This window comes from Littorina saxatilis, linkage group LG8 (assembly GCF_037325665.1).
Source record: "Littorina saxatilis isolate snail1 linkage group LG8, US_GU_Lsax_2.0, whole genome shotgun sequence".
NCBI lineage: Eukaryota > Metazoa > Mollusca > Gastropoda > Littorinimorpha > Littorinidae > Littorina > Littorina saxatilis.
The window spans coordinates 57947780-57970855 of record NC_090252.1 but is presented as its reverse complement, the minus strand read 5'-3'; the positions used below and the strand labels follow the sequence as shown (position 1 = coordinate 57970855).

Below are 23076 nucleotides of genomic sequence, written 5' to 3'. Positions count from 1 at the left end.
TTAACGGTCACTTAGAGAGAGAGAGAGAGAGAGAGAGAGAGAGAGAGAGAGAGAGAGAGAGAGAGAGAGAGAGAGAGAGAGAGAGAGAGAGAGAGCTGCAGACCGACCGACAGACATACAGACATGCAGACAGACAAACAGACAGACAAACAGACAGACATCAATGCAGAGATATAGAGAGATAAATAGAGCAGAAGAAGAACACGAATAATAAGAAGAAGAATAAGAAATATCAGTCACTTAGCGTCTGCGCCCATTTTCTAGGAATAGACGATAGCATAATAGAGTACACACACAATACATTACATTACTTGGTGACTTTCTTTCTCAAGCTGTTTCTTTGCAGAAGGAATCGCAAACAACAAAGATTCACCAGAAGAGAGCATATTTAACTTACAAGCGACATGCAAGGTGTAAACGGATGATGTGGTTATCCCACCAATTGTCATGGCACATGTATACAGTGTACCGTTGTCCTTTCTTTCGACACTTTTCAGTAGCAACTGGTCAGTTGTAGAGTGACCCGGCCAGCGCAGTGTAACGCTTCCCTGCACACGCTTGGGTCTTGTACACCAGCACGAGGTCGATGAATTCTCAGGTACGAATGCCACGCAGGTTATTGTCGGTTTCACTGAGAAATAGAAAGAAGAAAGACATGATAACGATATCATCTTGCTAAGAGGGTATTTTTTTTTTAATAAGAAAAGCTTGCAATGTAAAATGTTCTTGGTTGGGCTCTTTAATTTAAGTGCCAATTGAACCCTGTTAGTGTGCAGTCTTTCTAGAGAGGATGAAGCGTGTTTTTTTTTTTCAATGTGTTAAGGACGTGTCTCTGTGCAATGAATTCGAGAAAGTAAAATAAAGTGTAATCATGTAAAGAGTTTCAGTTATTACAAAACAATGTTTATTAATTAGATACATATACTCTTGTCCGTGTAAAGAGTCCGGCCTACCATCTCAGGTCTTATCAGGCTTTAACATGGGACACTATCATCATTCCACTTGAACAAATACCAACAATCAGCACCCTGTTTTTTATGCAGAGTGGGATCAGTTTGTAAATAAATAAGTTGTTAACGTTTAAGAAGTGTATTCTTACACAAAACAAACCGATACACCTCCTCGCATAAAGCCTTCAGGGCGTTGACTTTTGTTCGTGTTACAAGTAGAGAGATGGTCTAAGACCACGCAAAAAGCTGGCCAGATCTGAGATATTGAGCTGAACTGTTTTACGGAAACATGAGCACACGTAATTGTGCAAAATATATAACAAAATTGGTTGCCTACAATCTCACAGTAAGCATGTATTTCCGCCTTTAAAATATATTTCAGTGCGAACTGGCGTGACTCGTTGCTTAAGGGCAATAACTTTACAATAAAATGTATTTGTTTTATTTAATACTTATATACGGTATATATGCAAGGGTATACTGACAGTGGCTTCTAATTTTGTTTAGCCTAGTCAGTGAATGCAAATGCCCAAAACAGTTATTTGTTTTATTGCAAGCACTAAATGCATTTAGTTCCTGTTTGACAGCACACAACGAAAGTCAGGACCTATTCAGAGATACTCCAGGCTCATTTGTCCATCTTTATTTTCATATTTATCTTTTAAAAAAACAAGACAAAACAGAACACCCTGCTTTTTGCAAACTAAACAAAGACTTCCTCTTCTTCACACACACGCACAAACACGCGCACACGCATGCACGCACGCACGCACGCACGCACACACACACGCACGCACGCACACACACACACACACACACACACACACACACATACACACATACACACACACTCACACATGCACAAACACACACACACAGACACACACATACACACACCTAGAACTGGAAACACAGCTACTGAAGACAGTTGATAGTACTCTGGTTTCAGGTCCCATGTAGCGTTGCAGAAACACGTCATGTTCTCTTCTGCGGCGTCAGTAAGATTGAATGTGACAGAACTGGACACAGATGTTTCGTTTTTCTTATCATCTTGGTCGGTCAAGTAAGGGATAACACAGTAAAAGAGTACGGATTCCACTGGAGGTTTTCCTCCAGTTACCGTACATGTTAAATTGTCCCCTGGTTGTAGACCAAAGTCTGCCGAAGTTGGATGTATGATCGGTCTGTTCAAAGGAGGATCTGCAAGAATAGCACTGTATGAGATAAGTTTGTCTTCCATCCACCGGTCAAATAATTATGAAACAGTGTTCATCTATATCTGTGCTTTAAATCAAATTGAATCAATTCAAATCAACTGTATTATCTCACATGGTGAAATTGCAGTAGTGGTGCATGTAACATAAAGACAAACGAAAGACTGGTAGGTCATTTTTTAAAATGTATCAACTGTCCAATGTTCATTTTAACTTGCAGATTTCATATGTATGTGTGTTTTAAAACCGGCAGGTCATTCAGGGCATCGACTGATTACTTCACAGACATATATAACAGTCTGTGAGTATGAAAAAAAGAGAACAAAGCAACACTATGTAGACAAAAATAAGAATCTACAAGAAAACCGCAGTACTATCTACAACTTTCTTATAGTGCTAATATGGCAAATATTTGTTAAAGAGAACATGGCACAAACAATAAATAGTCGTATTCTGTTTTGTATGCAATAATTTGAATTGTGAAATGGTGGAATATTTCGATTTTGTTGACATGATCGTTTTTGGAGATGGACAACATTAGAACAGTACTAATTCGACAAAATTCCACAGAGTCTCAACAGGAATGTGTATACGCACAATCAAAATCAAGGCGCCGTTTCTTTGACACCTGTTTGAATGTATGGTCAGTCCCAAGCCTCATTGTTGCTGTGCACGTGATAATTCTGAAGTAGTCAGTTTCGGGATCAGGTGTGAACGTGCAGGTGTTGTCAGAGGCTGTTTTCTCGCATGTTATGCCAGACCAGGTGTATTCAGGTGTCGGGTAGGTGTCTTTGGAATTGCATGTCAAGTTAAACGTCTGTAAACCATTGGTGACAAAGTGCAACGGGCTGACCTCTAAAAGCTCTTCATCCAGACCATCTGAAGCACACATAGTTACATCCAGCATGTCAAGCATAAGGATATGGGACCCAAACATTTGCAGAGCAAGACTCCATCGTGTGATCGAAACATCGTTGATGTTTACCGAACAGTTGCTAAACCTGGCATTGGTCGAACATGCATAATGGCAACATAAAGAGAAGGTAAAATAAGCAAAACCAAATGGTCAATACGAGAAAACAGGTATCGACTGCTTGAAGTGAAGCTGAACAAAATGATTGTTTAATAGCAACTGATGGATCATATGACGAGATTGTGATATACTGTACCAGCAAACCTATTTGCAAAGAGGTTATGAAACAAAACTGAGAATGACGTTGTAGTATTTCAAACCAACAGTGTGTGGATGATGAAGGTGCAGTAATGTGTTTCAACATGGTAAATATTAATATCTATATTCAAACACACATGTCAATTCGTTTCTCAACTATATAATTTAAGCAACAGGATACAGTTGACAAGCTCAAGCCCCAGGCCAAGCAAGCAGATAAGCAACAACAGCAACAACAACAACAAATGCATATAGCAAAACAAAACGTGTTCAAAAGAAAACACACAGCACGCATTTGACAAGTATGGTTGTCAAGGAAGACCGCACATGTATAACTAAAGCAAGTGGAATTAAATTTGACGTAAATATAGACATGTACTTCTTAGTTGTCTATCGCCCAACTTTCCAGGTCGCTGCACAAAGTGCCTGAATCTCTAACACATTTTTAGAAATTCTGCTTGAGACGTTATGCAATCGTCAAACTAATTGGGATCTTCGTAAGGATCACTCCTCGAATGGTTACGTTCGTAAGCAAGAAATTAAATAATGACGTAATATGAACTTTATAACTCCGATGATGTGGGTCGTATACAACCCATTTGCGATGTAGGAAGGAACGTTACGGTGCGTAGCTCTAAAACTAGATCTTTCTTTATTTCTTTATTTGGTGTTTAACGTCGTTTTCAACCACGAAGGGTTATATCGCGACGGTAAAACTAGATGGCGTGAGTTGTGTACAACCCAAACTCTACACATACGCAGTGACATGTTTATCACAAGGAAGGATGTAGTAGGTCTTGTCCAATGCATAGTTTTAATGTTAATTTATATAAACAATAAAAGGCATACACAACCTTTACCATCCGTTTTGTGAAGGTAAAACGGGATTTTATATATAAATATATATATATATATATCAAATGGTTAGGCTGTTGTTGAATTGTTGTATCTAATACTTGTGTAGGCATGAGCTCATCAAATTCAGACCCCCCCCCCCCCCCAAAAAAAAAAAAAAAAAATAATAATAATAATAATAATTTTTAAAAAAATTGAACAAATCAATAATGAATAAACTAATGTATAAATAAACAAGTCGCGTAAGGCGAAATTACTACATTTAGTCAAGCTGTCGAACTCACGGAATGAAACTGAACGCACTGTATTTGTTCACCAAGACAGTACAGCTTCGTCAAGCCCCGCGAGAAGGAAATCGCTCACCTCCCACGTGCAAAACGCAGTGAACCTAACACGCCAGAATAGCGCGGTAGCGTATTGTGCTAAGCAGGAAAGCGCGCTTTTCTGTATTCTTGTTAACTTTCTGAGCTTGATTTGAATACAACCTATCATATCTATATGTTTTTGGAATCAGAAAATGATAAAGAATAAGATGAAATCATTTTTGGATCGAATTCTTACATTTTAATCCTAAGACTAATTAATCTATTTTCGTTAATTGTGATCACATTTTAAGAGTAAACATGACATATGTATATATTTTTAGATTCAGAATGTGATGCTGAATACGATGCAATCCATTTTAAATCTGTTTGCGAAACATCGATTTTAATGCCAAATTTAATGAGCAAACTCATACAATTTGTAAGACTCCAAACTGAAATGCAATATCAAAGTCCGGTCTTTGTCGAAGATTACTTGACCAACATTTCAACAACATTGGTTGGAAAATGAGAGCTTGACAGTGCCGCCTCAACTTTCACGAAAAGCCGGATATGACGTCATCAAAGACATTTATCCAAAAAATGAGAAAAACGTCAGGAGATGCCATACTCAGGATCTCTCATGTCAAGTGAAGTTTCATGAAGATCGGTCTGGTAGTTTTCTCAGAATCGCTCTACACATGCACACATACATACATACACACACACACACACACACACACACACACCACGACCCTCGTCTCGATTCCCCCCTCTACGTTAAAACATTTAGTCAAAACTTGACTAAATGTAAAAAAGACCCCCCCAGAAAAGACGAGGGAACAATAATGAAATACTTCCGCCATATAATCTGTACTACTGTCTTGGCTAAGCACTTGCATCTGCCCTAAGGAAGTATCTCATGTGTGACCAGATGAATCACTTTGCAAACACAGCTTCTTGAGGTATCTGCGGAATTATTCTCTAGTTGTATATGCACACACCTCATGAGATGTAATGCGACACCTATGTGTTTATATTATTTTGTTGTTGTTGATAAAATGACTTCATGTGTGGTTAGTTGTGCGACAAAACAACATCCCCGACCATACGTTTCTGCCAGTTAGGCGGTATCATTAGATATTGCAGGAACAACAAAGAAGCTGAGCTGATTGTTGGTAACAAAGGCGTTCAATACTGTGTACATGCATGTAACCACTGATGATAAACAAAATTGACGTGGTGTCTAGTATTGTATAATTTGCTTTTGCTGTAAGATTTTCTTTTAAAAACACAATTGTCATTGCCAAGACAAAGTTACAGCAGCTGCAGTTACTCACAAGAATGCAATCTCTTGATGCCAGGAGCTTATTAGTCTAGGAGATTATAGCAATGCAAGGAGCGTTGTTGTTGTTGTTGTTGTTGTTGTTGTTGTTGTTGTTGTTGTTGTTGTTGTTGCTGTGATGGTTCTAATTTGTCTGTTCGATCTGTATCTGCTTCTGTCTTAGGTTTATATGTGTACATTGTATTTACGTTGATTTTTGTATCATAAGTTAAACTCCAACTTGTTGTAATGCTGATTCTAGTTATTAACTGTTTACTCACATGGCTTAATTGCAACAGTTTCGTGTTTGGAATTGTTCTTTTCCTGTTACAAACATTTTAGATTAACTTAAAAACAATATTGAAAAACAGATGTCTGTGCTGTTCTTGTATCGGTGAGTACAGAATTATTTTGTTGTTCAACTTTATTCATTTCGCCAAAGTCACTTTGTTATTTAAGTTTTTAAAGACAATAGATGACTCACATGCGACACGCAGTGTGTAGACTGATGACGTGACTTGTTCATCAAGTATCATCAAGCACTTATACCGTGTACCGTTGTCCTTTCGCTGAACCTTGTCCAGTGTCAGCTTTGCAGTGCGAGAGTGATCTTGCCATAACAGTGTGACGTTCTCTTTAATATCAAGAGGTTGTCCACACCAACACGTTGTACTTGCATCCTCCAGAACGTAGGCAGGGCAGACGATTTCTGGTTTTGATGCTGAAAAGTCGAACACGCATGAGAAAAACAAGTCATATCAAGTTATGTGAGAACACATTTTAGTCAATCTGTCTTTATCCTACATACGTGAGAGAGACACCCGTGAGATAATAATCGTTCAAATCACACGTGTGTTTATCATGTAAATGAAGTCATGTCAAGCAAATCTGGCAGGGACCTGTTTTTCCACTGCTTATGATGCCAAAGTCACCGAGACAAACGTCATTATAGATACAAAAATTGCGCTCGCTAATTACCCTCGATGAATCTTTAGAACTAACACGTCACGCCACACTTTCAGAGTGGCGTTTCTTTGCTTTGACGTAATAGATTGCACGAGGCTTTAGAAGAGATCGAGGTTCCAAAACAAGCGTCTTCAATTTAGCTGCCTCGACTGCAGGACATTTTCAGTAAAATACACGTAAGTACAGTATGTAGGATAAACAGAATACTACATGGCTTGCTGTGTCGTATCAGATTTACACTCGTTGCTTTTTCAAATAGTGAACAGCTCGCTTTCGCTCACAGTTCAATACTTAAAAAAAAAAGCAACTCTTGTAAATCTGGTAGTAGGACACAGCAAGCCATGTAGTATTCTCTATATACATCTGTGATTGGAATTTCCTTTTTTGACACATTTATAAAGATTGAACTTAGATGTTAGTAATTTTGAAGCGGTCAAGCTAAAATGTAATTCCATAATGCTGACTGGGTCAAAGATTGCCTTTAACCAAAAATGTAACTATTTCGGTTGGAAAATGATGTCACTATACAGTATGGCCTCAACTTTGTTTGTCAAACCCGGGTATGACGCCATCAACAACATGTATATAAAAGAGTGTACACACTAGGCAATAGCAGTTCTGCACATAAGTTAACCTTGGAGATGGGACTGGGTGGCCGAGTGGTAACGCACTTGCGCTCGGAAGCGAGTTCGACCCTGGGTCAGGGCGTTAGCAATTGTATCCCCCCTTTCCTAACCTAGGTGGTGGGTTCAAGTGCTAGTCTTTCGGATGAGACGAAAACCCGAGGTCCCTTCGTGTACACTACATTGGGATGTGCACGTTAAAGATCCCACGATTGACAAAAGGGTCTTTCCTGGCAAATATGTATAGGCATAGATAAAAAAATGTCCACCAAAATGCCCGTGTGACTTGGAATAATAGGCCGTGAAAAGTAGGATATATGCGCCGAAATGGCTGTGATCTGCTGGCCGATGTGAATGCGTGATGTATTGTGTACAAAACATTCCATCTCACACGGCATAAATAAATCGCATAAAACAAAAAAATAAAAATCCCCGCGCTTAGAACTGTACCCACGGAATACGCGCGATATAAGCCTCATATTGATTGATTGATTGATTGATCCTGAACCCACCAACGGCTGTGATTTGAACACTCAACCCTCCATATGGGAGCCTGGCGTCTTATCCAAATTGCACAAGCCATTGCACCTGCATGTAAATAAAGTGTAACGTAGGTAGCGGAAGTGAATAATTACTTATGATATACCATTATAATTATGTTTTTGTCAATGTGGATTTGTTTGATACAACAAAGTTAAAATTCAATCTGACGTACCTTGAACATGTATGTTTTTTAAACAATACATCCACACGAAAAGCAGATAACACTGTTTCATGGTGAACGTGTGGTGCTTCAGCTTTCCTTGTGGAATGAATCTGAACACTGAAAAACTTTGGTTGTTTTTCCGTGTGTATTTAAATTTGATCATGTGATGTGTGTTCTTCCTCGTCTATGTGCGTGCGCACGTGTCTATGTGTATGTGTGTGTGTGTGTGTGTGTGTGTGTGTGTGTGTGTGTGTGTGTGTGTGTGTGTGTGTGTGTGTGTGTGTTAGTTTGGCTCAATCTGGCGATGTCTGGCTGTCTATGGGTATTTTATAGCTGCGTCTGTGTTTATGTCCAATCTAGAGTTGCTCTGTGAGTGTACTGTCATATGTGACCCTCCACCACGAAATGAGTCGCATGTCACCTCGCACGGTTCTGCGCTAGGCTTAAAATAAGTCCGGGGGGACTGTGGTAAAAGTGTGAGGGTCACCTTAGTCACAAGCTTATAACTCGAAAAGTGTTCGCTCTTTTCTAAAACCCCTGGAAAGAGCATAAAGAGGATTCCATTCTTACGGCTGCGGTGCGGCTCCGGCGACGGCAGCGGCGACGGCAATTTGAAAAACATTGATGAAAGAAGGGATGACCCCATTCACACGGGTGCGGTACGGCGACGGCGACGGCGACGGCCCGGCGTGCGTGCGTTTTTTCAAGAAAGCTCCATGCAGCTTTCTGGACTGCCGTCGCCGGACGCCGTCTGGTATTTTGTGGGCGTGTCTCTTTTCCCGCGTTTTTCTCAGAGCCTTTCCGAGCACAAAGAGACGAAAATACTGCTGAAATCTTTCGCCATCGAGTTGCAGTTCTTGAACAAGATGGTGATAGGTTCCAAACTGCCGTCTTTTCTCCAAAATGGCATGCACCCACCAGCGATGTCGTCTCTTTTGGCGTTTTTTTCATTTGGCGGTACGCTAATAATATTAACATAAATTGTTCTTCATTATAAATGACAGTTTGCATGAGACGAGACCAATGTGGAGCCATGGCGGCATTGGCGGGAAGAGAACATATCCGGACGACGTCGCCGTTATATACGGTTCACAACGATGCGTTTTTCTCGCCAGAGCCGGATGCCGTTGCCGTCGCCGGAGCCGGAGCCGCACCGCAGCCGTACGAATGGAATCCTAGCTTTATGCTCTTTCCAGGGGTTTTAGAAAAGAGCGAACACTTTTCGAGTTATAAGCTTGTAGGAACATGTAAAAATATGAAAAGCATGCAAAGATGACATGCGACTCATTCCGTGGTGGAGGGTCACATATGAGGAAATTGTGATCGACCTAACTTTTTATCAAAGATTTTTTTTTTTTTTTCAATGTAAAAGGTTATTGTTCATTTTTGCAGATTGTCCTTACGTGGTGTATGTGTTTCTTAATTCGTATTTAGAGGACAACATTACCCAATAAGCCCTTGCAATGCCCAAATAAGGCAAATGCTTTGTCCAATCTTGTTCCCTCAAATGTCACAAATAAAATCCATTGAGAAAACAAAACATAAAAACAGTCAAACAGGGAGGAATAGATACCAGACACATTCACCAGAAAAAGGGTAAACAAAATCCTTATTTAATAATTGAAACAGATTGACGATCATGGTTGAAGATTCAAGAAGCATCAAGATCGGTTGATGTAAAGAACGCTTAATGCATTACAAAGCAAAACCTTCACCATATCAATACTTTCAAGGACACCGATAACGGTTTCACTTATGTCTAACGTAAGTGATCATTTGAATGGATACGTACATGCTTGCTAAATGAAATCATGGAAATATTTGTTTCTCACATGTATGCTATTGTTTAAGAAGACAAACATGTTACTCAGTACACAACATGTAGTCGGAACATGCAATACATATAACATAACGAAGACGTCAGTTTGGATTGATGCCAGTCTGAATGAAAATAAAAACTCAGACAAGCTTTCTTCAGAAACTCTCACGCACTTCAAAAGACACACCTTCCGCCCGTCGTGTTGGCTAAAACGTGTACACAGGAAGTATTACTCACGGAAATGTAAAGTTCATTGCGTTATCTTCAATACTTCAATGACCTTAAGACAACACAAGTCATTGTTGGTATTACCCGTTTCGCCGCACATAATTATGTGAACAAACGATGCGAACAGTGCTTTCCTTTTGTGTGTTTAATGCTAGCAGCAGGAAAACAATTAGCCCGAGTAGAAATAAAACACAATGGAAGAGAGGGGGGTGTGTGTATGTGTGTGTGTGTGTGTGGGGGGGGGGGGAGGCCGGGGTTATGAAGCTTTGAATAAGATGTGATAGGTCATAGTTGTATTTTAATATCTAGCCTTCAAGTACTTTTGTTTGATGTTTGTACAGTGAAGTCCGGCTGTAGTGACAGACCCATATAGTGATAGTCCGGCTGTAGTAATAGAATTTCTGGGTCCCGGTCCCAGTTGTTCATGTTCTTTGTTAACTTAGTCCGGTTGTAGTGATATTTTTCAGTCCGGATATAGTGATAGTCCGCTTGTAGTGATACTATTTTCAAGTCCCGGGGAAGCTAAAGTCCGGCTGTAGTGATAATGTTCGAGAGTAATCTCCCTTTACCAAAATGGCGAGCACAAGCCAGCCACGCATTGTGCTTACCCTGAAGCGGAAAATTGATCTCTTGAGAGACATTAAAAGAAAACAAGGTACACAGACGGAAATTGCAAAGAAGTACAAGGTTGCACAGTCAACAGTATGCGCTATTGTGAAGAATGGTGAACAATTAAAGCAGAAGTTTTATAGTGGTGAGACGAGTGCGAAGAGGAAGCGCGAGAGATGCCCTGGGGAACCGAAAGTAGACAGTGCACTGTTGGATTGGTTTCATTTGTTACTGATTAAAGACTACATTTCATTCCTAAAAAATCTGACAATTTTTTCATTTAACCCTTACTTCAAAGTCGCCCTTCTCTCTCTATCTCTCTCTCTCTCTCTCTCTCTCTCTCTCTCTCTCTCTCTCTCTCTCTCTCTCTCTCTCTCTCTCTCTAAAACACACACACACATGCACGCACGCACGCACTCACGCACGCACTCACGCACACACACACACACACACACACACACCGGCTGCTGAACTGCCAGGACGGGGGTAGGCCCAGTTAACACAGGACATGTGCAAGCCTGACAAAGATGACAGAAGAAACGTCACAAAACGAAATCAATAGTGGTTCCAAAATCACCTTGTTACTGCCTTGAGGCTATAGTTTACCAAATGTGCCGCCGCATGTAGCAATAAAAGCTTTGTATAGCTTGTTTTCAGCCTGGGTAGGGAAAAGATGGGGGAACGGGTAACAAGAGAAAGGGTCTTGTATTTTTTTTAAGTAGCCAGCTCTTTGTCATTGTCGTCTCTTATCGGCCACAGACAGAACTGCTGGGAGCGTGAGGAGATGATGATGTGCGGTGAAAAGGGGGGGGGGGGGATATCAAAGTATAGGGGCACGGACAGAGATACATGGAAAGACAGAGGGAGAAAGATTGAAAGATTGAGACACAGACAGACAGACAGACAGACAGACAGAAAGACAGACAGACAGACAGACAGACAGACAGAGTGAGACAGAGATAGCTTCACGGACAAGTCTCCACCTCTTTTTCAGTGTGTTATTATTTGTTTTCAGTCTGCATTTTTTTAAATTACTCATACTGTCTAACAATCTTAGTGTATCTGTTTCGATGAATAGCACACTATGCACATAATAATAAGCAAGGCGGCTTCAAAATCACTGCACGAACATTTCATTTAGTATGTTAAATATTGCTCCGGTAAATGTTAACAGAAACATGAAGACAATATCCATCTACAGACGCTTTTAGTTTTCATAATCACATAGCTTTTGGTAAAACTGCTATCACAAATAATTCCAATAACTATAAATACTGCAAAAGATGGACAAACATACATTATCTTAACATATGAAAATAAAGAACTACATAACTAAATAAATGCATACATAAATACATAAATAAATGAATAAAAACATGAATAAATATATAACGAAGAATGTCTTCAGAGTGACCCATATGTTCAGATAATATCATGTATACTCGCTGAAATGCTACACACAAATCAGAAGAAAATCAGCAAAATTCATGTTCCCTGCACAGCAACATAATAATTTATGCAGAAAAATATAACAAGGGAGCTAACTTAGTATTCATTCACACGAAAACAGTGCGTGCAGCAGGGTGTAGTTAGCTCCCTTATATAAAGCCTGATAATACAGAACCACATTGTCACATGTACACGTTAGTTCGCATTCTCTCTAAGACTATAAGTGTGTGTGTGTGTGTGTGTGTGTGTGTGTGTGTGTGTGTGTGTGTGTGTATGTGTGTGTGTGTGTGTGTGTGTGTGTGTGTGTTTGAGTGTTTGTGTGTGCGTGTATGTGTGTATGTGTGTGTGTGTGCGTATATGTGTGTATGTGTGTTTGTGTGTGTGCGTGTATGTGTGTATGTGTGTATGTGTGTGTGTGTGAGTGTGTGAGCATGTGTGTGTCAATGATTTTAATCTTCACAACATTGAAATATTAAAAAAAACGTATATATCTTCTTATTACCGCACATCAGAAATGAGGTGCTATTGGTATTATTCTGAGATGGTGGAGGGATCGCCAACAGTCTAGTCGTTGAACTGAACCGAATAGTTGGGAAAGCAGCAATAGATATATACAAGTAAAGCTCTACTTATAAAGTGAGTTTTGTCTCGAGCGCCTGTGGAGCGCGTAGTTAGGTTCGCACCATGTGGTTGTATCTCAGCCGGATGCATACCCCATTCAAACTATTCCTCTGGTGTGGCTTCACAAAGGGGTGACAGCAAACAGTAATTAAGCAACTCTAAGCTATACAAAGCAGGTAATAATAATTATACACACAAACGCAACGCAAAGCACTTAGAATAGAAGGAAGTGTTATTCTCTCACACATGCTGGACATAAAATCATAGGCTTTACAAGAAGAAATGTGCCGGGTGATTAAACAACGCGAAAGTGGAGGAGGGGGGGGGGGGTGGAAAGTTTACAATCCGTACCCTCACTGCAACAGGATTTGTTTTTTATCTTCTTTATTTTGTTTAGTGGAAAACTGCCAGCGGGTCTCGTAACATCAACACTGACATACGGCGAGACATACACTCAAAAACAACCAGACATCCAGTAATATAACCACCGCCGCCCTGCATAGCACACGCACACGTACACACACAGAGCCAGTTAAAAAACGTGAATCCGCATTTAAATCCAGTGGACTCAGGACATTTATAACACATCAAGGTTGATACAAACAAAGTATAACTAAATACACATAATGTAACAAAGTAGTGTTTTATTTGTTAACGTCAAGAAACTTTGGTTTTTCAGGAAACATAAAATCCGATCAATTAACAAATGCACAAATATGTCATAGTTTTAACATTACAATGATTATCACTCTGTGCAACTATAAGGGACCGCCCTGATATGGCCTTTCGTGGTCGGCTGGGCGTTAAGCAAACAAACAAACAGAACCGACCGACAATATTTATTTTGTCATGTCCAACTCAAAAGTGATTCTAAGATTATATCTCTTGCCGATGCACTAAACTCCGGCAGTGAAATTGTTCGCTTAGTTCGTCCTAAAACCTTTCACAAAAATGTCGATGGGTATTAAAGCCTGCCCGAGAAAGACGGGCTTAATGTGTACACACAGGCAGTCTCATACCTTATATGAAGTTATTTTTGTCACGGTTATCTTTTTTTATTTTGTTGTATCGTTCCTAATGTGTTTTTTTCCGCAAACAGAAAATAGTCAACGAGGAAGTATGTTGTACATGTACAGCCAACAGGCGAACTACGCGCAAGTATGCTACCTTGGATTGACGAACATTCGTTCTGCGTTACATATTATAAATGTTAGCTAGCTGCTGTGCCTCTACCTGCTTTGTGTATCGTTTTGCTTTTCGTTGTGTAAATAGCCTATTATTCCCCACAGATTAGCTGTTTATCTTTTTCGAAAATCGTTTTGCATGTAACACTGTTTGAGGTAGAAGCTGTGAACGAAGATAACGTGTTTATACCGTCCAAGGAACCATGCTAACATTTCTAATGTTCGTGTGTTTGATGTGTTTACGTTCTGTCGAAGGTCAAGGTAAGTTTGAAATGAATAGTTATTTATAACTCAAATACGTTAAATTTAAATATGTGCTGCATGTTGAAAGTTTATTTGTCCAATATTGATATTTACTGTTTTAGAGTAGCACACAGTTTAGACTTGGTGTTCTGCCAATGTTGTAACAACCTGAAACAAGACAGGTTTTTTTTTAAAATCAATATATTGTTTTTTTCTTGCGAAAATGTAGCCAAAGATGAGCACCACTTCCTCTTGTGTTGTTCGTTATATTCTGATTTAAGAACAGATTTACAGGAAGGATGTGTTTATGTTCTGTGTCACGTGCACCATTTTGATATTTTCAGATGTTGAAAGGTGTTGCCTCATTTCCAAGTTTATTTTCCAAGCTATAAAACTTCGACAGCTGCATGGTGAAACGCCGGCTGAAATGTTAAAGATAGTAGCGTTGTAATTGTAAATGATTATTGAATACCCCGTGAGTGTAAATGCGTAAGACATGTAGGCCTATATGTGTAACTGTACGTGAAGGTAGTTCTAATTATTTCCCCTAACCCACATCCCCTCTCTCTCTCTCTCTCTCTCCCTCTCTCTCTCTCTCTCTCTCTCTCTCTCTCTCTCTCTCTCTCTCTCTCTCTCTCTCTCTCTCTCTCTCTCTCTCTCTCTCTCTCTCTCTCTCTCTCTCATGACCCTTTAGCAAGTCCCCATAGAACAGACATTGTTGTGAAAACATAATGTGTGTGTACTCGTGTGTGTGTGTGTGTGTGTATGTGTGTGTTTGTGTGTGTGGGTGTGTGTGTGTGTGTGTGTGTGTGTGTGTGTGTGTGTGTGTGTGTGTGTGTGTGTGTGTGTGTGTGTGTGTGTGTGTATTAGATGTGAAACTGACCATCACTGGGCCTGACGTCCTGGTGACCGACGGGACGAGAAATCTGACCTTAACATGCCAGTCAGAAACGCTTCTTGTGGAGCGGTACGTCTGGGTCACCCCGGGGACTGAAACAAACCGCTGCAATACAGGAACTCCAGACAACATGTGTACCTTCACTCCCAGACTGGGGGACGACAACAAGAATGTGACATGCATCGTGATAGACTCTCAAGGCGTGATTTCAGCCCGTACATCGTACCGAGTGAACCTACAATGTGAGTGTTTTCGTCAGCTAGTGGCAAAACGACACATCACAGAAAAGTCGAAAGAAACTCACTCACACACACACACACACACACACACACACACACACACACACACACACACACACACACACACACACACACACACACACACACACACACACACACACACACACACACACACACACATACACGGGGTCCACTCCAAAACAGAAGTGTCAAAAGTAAAATTGATGTTACTTATATATTTGCCTAGCAAATAAATTATCGTTTTCGCAAATCTCTTTCGAAAACCACAAATGTAAGTACAACCTTTGCGTATTTACATGTATAAATACATTAAACGTCGAGGCTTCAAAACCAAAAGAACCATAACCGGCCAATCGGAGATCTTGACACTGTGCGACCGACCTATCAGATCACTTGTCACTCCAGTTGGGAAACCAGAGGCAAGCAAGAGCATCAGCCAATCAGACTGCTCATTGCTTATTGCACTCCGGTTGTCTGGGGTTGTAGAAGCAGAAATGAAACTCGTGATTGGTAGGATCTCTGGCAGTGTCCAATGGGTAAGCTCCTGACTCCTTGTTTACATTATCTTCGTCGTCCCATTGAACAACCTGTAGGATCAACCAATCACATCCATTGTTACATTCACATTTGATGAACCAACCGCGTTGCTTGTCTGCGTCATTCATTTTGTCATTAAACATTGACTGGCCTTAGTTCTCGCCGATGACTTGGAACTGTTTTCAAGCTTGGTTCCTGATCTGTATCGCATGTGTTTGTCTGTCTGTCCACTGTAAGGCCATTTGGTCGAAGTATAATGATTTTAATGTTTGGTTTTGTCTTGATTAAAAGTTCCAATAATATACCAGTGTTGTTGTTTGATTCTTAATCACACAGCTGTTTGTATATTCATGGCCTGCTGGTACCCATATTTCATCGGTGACCAAGGCTACTTTTTATTGACAAACGTCTGAATAAACCAAGACTGCTCTTCTTGACCCTGTATTCCAAAGTGACATCCCTGACGTCATAAGCGAAACAAGTTGGAAAAGACGTCATATTGCGAAGTAAGTGGTCAGATAAAACATTGTGTCACTTATCCTAAGAACTAACATAGATTTTCAAACAAAAAAGGTCTATCTCGGTGATTTTGTCATGAATATCAGAAGAAACAAATGAATCGTAAGGTCACCGCCAGGCTATGCATGTATCGTTGTCGGACGTCATTAACTGGCTGTTTAATTTTTCAACTTTGAACCTAACATAGGCCTAAACCCAGTGTTTAAGAGGGAGAGGCTTATACGATGAGGCAGAGGTAACATTATTTGCCAGGCGATGAGGGGAGGAGTGTGGGGGGGGGGGGGGTTGGGGCGAGAACCTAGATGCTGTTAAAATATAGCATTCGAAAGAAGTATTTGGGTATCTGTAAGAGAAACAAAAGATACATTTGCCGGGTAAGGGAAGGGGGGCTTCCGGAATACGTCCCCCCACCCCTGCCCCCGCACTCTAATCCAGCCGTTTCACACTCACCTCTTCAGTGACGGTCATCTCAGCCACTTGCTGGCAGGGTCCCTTCTAGCGCATCAGGTAGAAAGCGCGACGAATAGGAAGCTTGATTGCTTAGTCTGAAGCGCCGTCATCACTACAGACACAAAAGACACAGTACTGTTTTCATTTCAATTTTCATTATATTTAGTCAAGTTTTGACTAAATATTTTAACATCGAGGGGGAATCGAAACGAGGGTCGTGGTGTATGTGCGTGCGTGTGTGCGTGTGTGTGTGTGTGTAGAGCGATTCAGACTAAACTACTGGACCGATCTTTATGAAATTTGACATGAGAGTTCCTGGGTATGAAATCCCCGAACGTTTTTTTCATTTTTTTGACGTCATATCCGGCTTTTCGTGAAAGTTGAGACGGCACTGTCACGCCCTCATTTTTCAACCAAATTGGTTGAAATTTTGGTCAAGTAATCTTCGACGAAGCCCGGGGTTCGGTATTGCATTTCAGCTTGGTGGCTTAAAAATTAATTAATGACTTTGGTCATTAAAAATCTTAAAATTGTAAAAAAAAATAAAAATGTATAAAACGATCCAAATTTACGTTCATCTTATTTTCCATCATTTGCTGATTCCAAAAACATATAAATATGTTATATTCGGATTAAAAACAAGCTCTGAAAATTAAATATATAAAAATTATTATCAAAATTTTTTTTTCGAAATCAATTTAAAAACACTTTCATCTTATTCCTTGTCGGTTCCTGATTCCAAAAATATATAGATATGATATGTTTGGATTAAAAACACGCTCAGAAAGTTAAAACGAAGAGAGGTACAGAAAAGCGTGCTATCCTTCTCAGCGCAACGAATACCCCGCTCTTCTTGTCAATTCCACGGGCACTGCCTTTGCCACGGGCGGTGGAGTGACGATGCTACGAGTATACGGTCTTGCTGCGTTGCGTTGCGTTCAGTTTCATTCTGTGAGTTCGACAGCTACTTGACTAAATGTTGTATTTTCGCCTTACGCGACTTGTTTTTCATTTCCTTTCATTTACTCCATTATCGCAATGCTGAGAAATGTGGTTCGCTTCCTCCGAGTGGAAAGCTAGTAGCAACAGGAGTCGCGCTACCCAGGTCACGTGTGTGCGTGTTTAGGTGTAATCAGCCACCTGCACTTACGGCAGAATGACCGAGGTCTTTAACGCGCCACGGTAGTAAAACGGGGGTGGGACATGGATATCGTCTCAGAGTCTGCACACACAGTTGGCCCGTAACCGTCCCGGCCTGGAATCGAACCTGTGACCCCAGAATCACAAGTCAAGTTCACTACCACCTGAGCTACCCGGCCCCTGTCTCGGAGTGAAGACAGGTTTCAACGATCTCGGTATATCGTCGTTGAAGCGAGCATGTTCGCTCGTGAACTGTGGGAAGTTCGGAAGATGAGAATCAACTTACTAGCAGCAGAACTGCATGTCATAATATTGTCGTGGAAGCGAGCATGTTCGCTCGTGAACTGTGAAACATTCGGAAGATGATGATCAACTTACCGGCAGCAGAACTCAATTTTGGTATTGCTGTTGAAGGTGCCGGCGGGGTTGTATCTTGGGTTGTTGGGCTCCGCGTTCTGGTTATTGTCGTTCTCGTCGTCCCAATAGATGGAACCCTCAGAGAACCCTGTTAGTGGCGGTGCTACAAATACAACTTGAGCCGTTTGCAAGCATTTCACATTTCGATTTCCATTACAGTGGAACCCCCTTCCAAGACAATATCTGAGAAGATCAGGTCTCAAAATGGTGGGAGAGGTCAAATGGGCGGACATTTGCAGAGTTTATGAACACAATCTGAGTAAACAGGGTATCAACAGTATCTGCTGACTAAGAAAGTGAATGTCTCCTCAGCTGAACAAGAAAGTGAGAGTTTCCTCAGCTGACTAAGAAAGTGAAGGTCTCCGCTGCTGACTAAGAAAGCCAAGGTCTCCTCTCCTGACTAAAAAAGGTGAAGGTCTACGTCACCTCAGCTGACAAAAAGTCATAAAGGCCCAGTTTTGCTGACTAAGTATATAGGCATATAGGAAGAACTGTGGAACTGACCAGTCGGACAGTCGCCACTCTTGATGACGCAGTAGTCGCCAGCTGGAAAGTCGTAGGATCCTCTAGCGTTGATCTTGGTGCAGAACAGCATTTTGATGCTGTCCTTCTTCATGAAACCTGCAGCACAGAAATTATAACATTTCGCCTTTGTTATTTAAGGCCCTACGCACGCGCACTCGCGCACTCAATCACGCTTGCACAAAAGTGCACGCATGCAAATGTATACACGCACGCACGCACATTCATGCATACACACACGCACACACATTAACACACACATCAACGCGCGCACAGACAAATAAACTCTCTCTCTCTCTCTCTCTCTCTCTCTCTCTCTCTTTCTCTTTCTCTCTCCCTCTGACTCTCTCTCTCTCTCTCTCTCTGTCTCTGTCTCTCTCTCTCTCTCCCTCTCTCCCTCTCTCTCTCTCTCTCTCTCTTTTACACACACACAGTCACACACACACACTCACACACACACTCACACACACACTGACACAGTCTCACCTTAAATCCACTAGACAAGAGGCAACCAGCGTTAGGTCTGATCAGAGCGTATGTCCCCCTGGGGAAGGCGGCAGGGGGAGGGACGTATTCAGTGGTCACTTCAATGGCCGTTGTGGGGGGCTCGGTGGGGGGCTGGGTGGGCGGCTGGGTCGTAGGCTGGGTGTAGGCATCTGTCGAAACAATTGATTGGTTAAAACAATGATTTATTCAATGAACCATTTGTGTGTTTCAAACACAAGCATTGCATAAAGTCAATAACGAGTTTAACTTCATCATGATTAACACACAAGGACGCGCGGACGCACGAACGCACACAAGCACGCACACAAGCACGCACGAAATAGTATCCAGGGACTTATGTTACTAGGACACGAAGTCAAGGGACACTTTTTTTTCTAGCAATCATAATCCGCAGGACTTTCAAACAGGCACACACGGCATCCTTTCACATCGGAACATGGCACGGCATAGTTAGCCACACTCAAAACCAGCATGCACACAATCTATGCTTGTTAAAGATTTGGGTTATTCACCAGAGCTGTGTACCATTTTTTTGACATGCATTTTCAGTCAATTAAATGATCATACGGTACAAATGCATTCTCTTTACTTGTTTCAATTATACTCCTGTTAGAAAATTTTACAAACATGAAACAAGAAACATAGTAAACATAATATATGTGTGTCTTTTGTTATATAATTGTTTGTATTCAAATCGATGTCACAACCTTCGGCTTGCAAGTTACGAAGTTGACGTACGTTAAAACGCTTGTAATCTACCGAACGTAGACAAACAAAATGTGCAAGCATTACTTTTCTGATTCATTATCTGCAGGCCATGCAAGGACATATACGGAACCAGTTCTTATAAATGAAATCACTGTGTATGGTTAAAATGTCTCCGTTTAGTAAAGAAATGTCAACTTCGCAAAAAGGTTCCTACTGGTACACAGCTCTGGAGAATAACTCGTATATGATATCCAGACTTACCAGTACAAGGCACAGCAAAGATGGTTGCTGGCAACACCAGCAGACAGAGAATGGACACCTGCATCTTTGAGCTCGAGATCGGAAAAAAATATCCACTCTTAATCCACCAGGCGGCAGCGACCGGGATTCGAACTCACGACCTCCCGATTAGGAGGCCGACGTCTTACCACCACGCCACTGGGACCGTCATATTATGTAGGTGTCAATTAAGAAACTCAGTGATTCCGCAAAAGGTCCCCACTCTAACCTAGACAAAAAGGTGTGTCAAAGTGGGAAAATGATACCTTCACATTGTGACAGCAATCGTTTTCTGAACCTTATCTAAGCAATTCACTCATTTTACAAACACATAAGAAAAACACGATCAATCTCACATGCATTCACACTCACAGTCTGTTCTATTTTGACTCCATGTCTTATTCATTATCACTTTTCTAACAAAAAATTGATTACGATTTTGACACGATGCGGACTCGCACGAACTGTGAAAGCACAATTAGTTTCCTTCTGACTCCACAAACTGTTTCATCGAAAAGCTATGCATCCGTATTCCTAAGGGCACGCACACATATCTCAAGATAATGTAATGCAAGCGAGAGCGGCGTCACACAGCGGGCTCTGTATACCATGGCCGTCCCGTGCTCTTTTACCACACTATACTACGCCTCATAACAAACAAAAAATAGGCAGATATACAGATATGTGTGAGGATGACGTCCATTTTAAAATGTGTTATATGACTAGACAGATAATCCATTCTCCTACAAAATCAAGCAAATTAATACTGACACGAGTTTTAGCTTTTCTGAGTAGTTTCAACGCGGGAATCTTGCTCTTGCGAATTTGTATTTCGGGATATATGTGTTGAAGGTGCCACTGTTTATATGTATACACTACCCTATGTACAATCAATCAGTTTGTTGAATGTGATTGGAGAATAAATGGCCTGCCCTGTCGTGTGACTGGATTTACACAAAACGGCTTCATCACACAGATTTGCACTTATTTCCCACACATCTGCCTAATGTTTTTTGTTATGACGGGTGGTATTAATAGCATATTTAGAGCGTGGTTTATCATGCAACGAGGAAGTAAACCTCTCCACAACAGTGTCTCGCCCGCTAGCCTACTAAACACATTATGATCAACCTGTACGCGCTGTACATCTGTCTGCTCTTAGTGTTATCCCAATTGCAACGGAGTGAATACAACTTCGAGAGCTAATTGTTAATATTACGACAATATGACACTCAATCTGCTGATATTTGTCCTGTTGTCACTTTGCTCATGCTTAGTGAACAGCCAAGGTAAGTCAATTATGCATTGCCATTTTATTGACGTAACATAACAACTAATTTATACGAGGAATTACACATATACCCACCAATCTCTATATATTTTAAGTCAACCCGTCTTCTCTCTGATTTTCACGACTGTACAATTATGTGCAAGATGGTGTGTGTTGAAATACCTACAGCACGCGTTCATTTAAAACCAGCTGATAGACACGGTAGTACTTACACAGCTGTTACATCGGATATGTGCTATTTGAAACGAGGCGTCAGTGTGTATAATTATGTGTGTGTGTCTGTATCCCAGCATTGCTAAAATCCTATCAGTCATACAATTTTACATAATTTTGCTGTCTGAAAATAAGTATCTTGCGCTGTCCAACTGTAAGTTGTGTCATGTCTTATCAAGGCACAAGACACACATGTCGTATCCCTCCGCCCTTGTGTCATGTGTGTCGAGCTGCTTGTATGCCTGTCTGTCTGTCTGTCTGTGTGTCTGTGTATATGTCTCTGTCTCCCTCTCTTTCTATCATTATTTGTAAGATTCTACGTATGTGTGAGGCTGTGAATTATTAATGTGACATGCTGGTGTAAGTATGCAACGAGAGTTTACCGTGCTCCCACAGACGAACGAGAATGTGTATTGTAATCTGTTTAACTGTTAATATCCGTGTCAGTGTCTGTCTCTCTGTGTATCTGAGAGAGAGAGAGAGAGAGAGAGAGAGAGAGAGAGAGAGAGAGAGAGAGAGAAAGATATATATATATATATATATATATATATATATATATATAGAGAGAGAGAGAGAGAGAGAGAGAGAGAGAGAGAGAGAGAGAGAGAGAGAAAGAGAGTGAGAGAGAGAACTTTGAACTTTGAACTTTGAACTTTATTACAGGAAAGATAGCATTAGGTCCGTAGGACCTTTCTTACAGCTAGTCCTGATCTAAGCAAAATGGTTATAATCGAAATGGGAATACATAGGAACAAACTTTTTATGATGAAACGCAGACACACGCAATAATAGTAATATAAGAATAAGATCATTTTTTACCGACATGATATATACAGATATCACAATACGGGCAATACAACCATACATTATCAGAACACACACACACACACACATATATATATATATATATATATATATATAATATATACACGCACACGCACACACACACAGAAGATCAACTAACTTATAAGGCAAGCCAACATAACACGACACACTAACCAAATAAAGGATCAGGTAGCAAAGTAAAAAAAAAAAAAAGAAAAAAAAAAGTGACCTAAGATTTATGAAGGA

The 23076-nt window shown here is 40.7% G+C and overlaps 1 protein-coding gene and 1 long non-coding RNA gene across 3 annotated transcripts; one reads left to right on the top strand and one right to left on the bottom strand.

The window, feature by feature from the left end:
• Window positions 1-13361: 13361 nt before the first annotated feature.
• On the top strand, window positions 13362-16261 carry LOC138973937 (uncharacterized). The gene is made up of 2 exons (XR_011458225.1): window positions 13362-14282; window positions 15135-16261. It is a non-coding gene; the product is annotated as an uncharacterized lncRNA (long non-coding RNA).
• LOC138973936 (uncharacterized) lies at window positions 15873-21216 on the bottom strand. 2 transcript variants are annotated; one of them, XM_070346642.1, is made up of 6 exons: window positions 20484-21216; window positions 19494-19663; window positions 18990-19106; window positions 18447-18588; window positions 16929-17040; window positions 15873-16009 (listed from the first exon to the last, which is right to left on the bottom strand). In XM_070346642.1, exons 3-5 carry the CDS (start codon window positions 19099-19101, stop codon window positions 17019-17021), a joined length of 276 nt encoding a protein of 91 aa, XP_070202743.1. In that variant the 5' UTR covers window positions 19102-19106; window positions 19494-19663; window positions 20484-21216; the 3' UTR covers window positions 15873-16009; window positions 16929-17018. The 2 variants fall into 2 exon arrangements, with proteins under 2 accessions (XP_070202743.1, XP_070202744.1); XM_070346643.1 differs by lacking the exon at window positions 16929-17040 and having other exon boundaries at window positions 15923-16009; window positions 18447-18573; window positions 20484-21157.
• Between the last annotated feature and the right edge of the window lie 1860 nt (window positions 21217-23076).

What these genes read in the sequence shown, in the direction of transcription:
- LOC138973936 (XM_070346642.1), bottom strand. Translation starts at nt 19,101, where the DNA reads ATGAAGAAGGACAGCATCAAAATGCTGTTCTGCACCAAGATCAACGCT. An exon ending in GAGTGGCGACTGTCCGACTG is followed by an intron (nt 18,589 to 18,989) that starts GTCAGTTCCACA and finishes TTGTATTTGTAG; the next exon opens with CACCGCCACTAACAGGGTTC. An exon ending in AAAATTGAGTTCTGCTGCCG is followed by an intron (nt 17,041 to 18,446) that starts GTAAGTTGATCA and finishes TTGTGTCTGTAG; the next exon opens with TGATGACGGCGCTTCAGACT.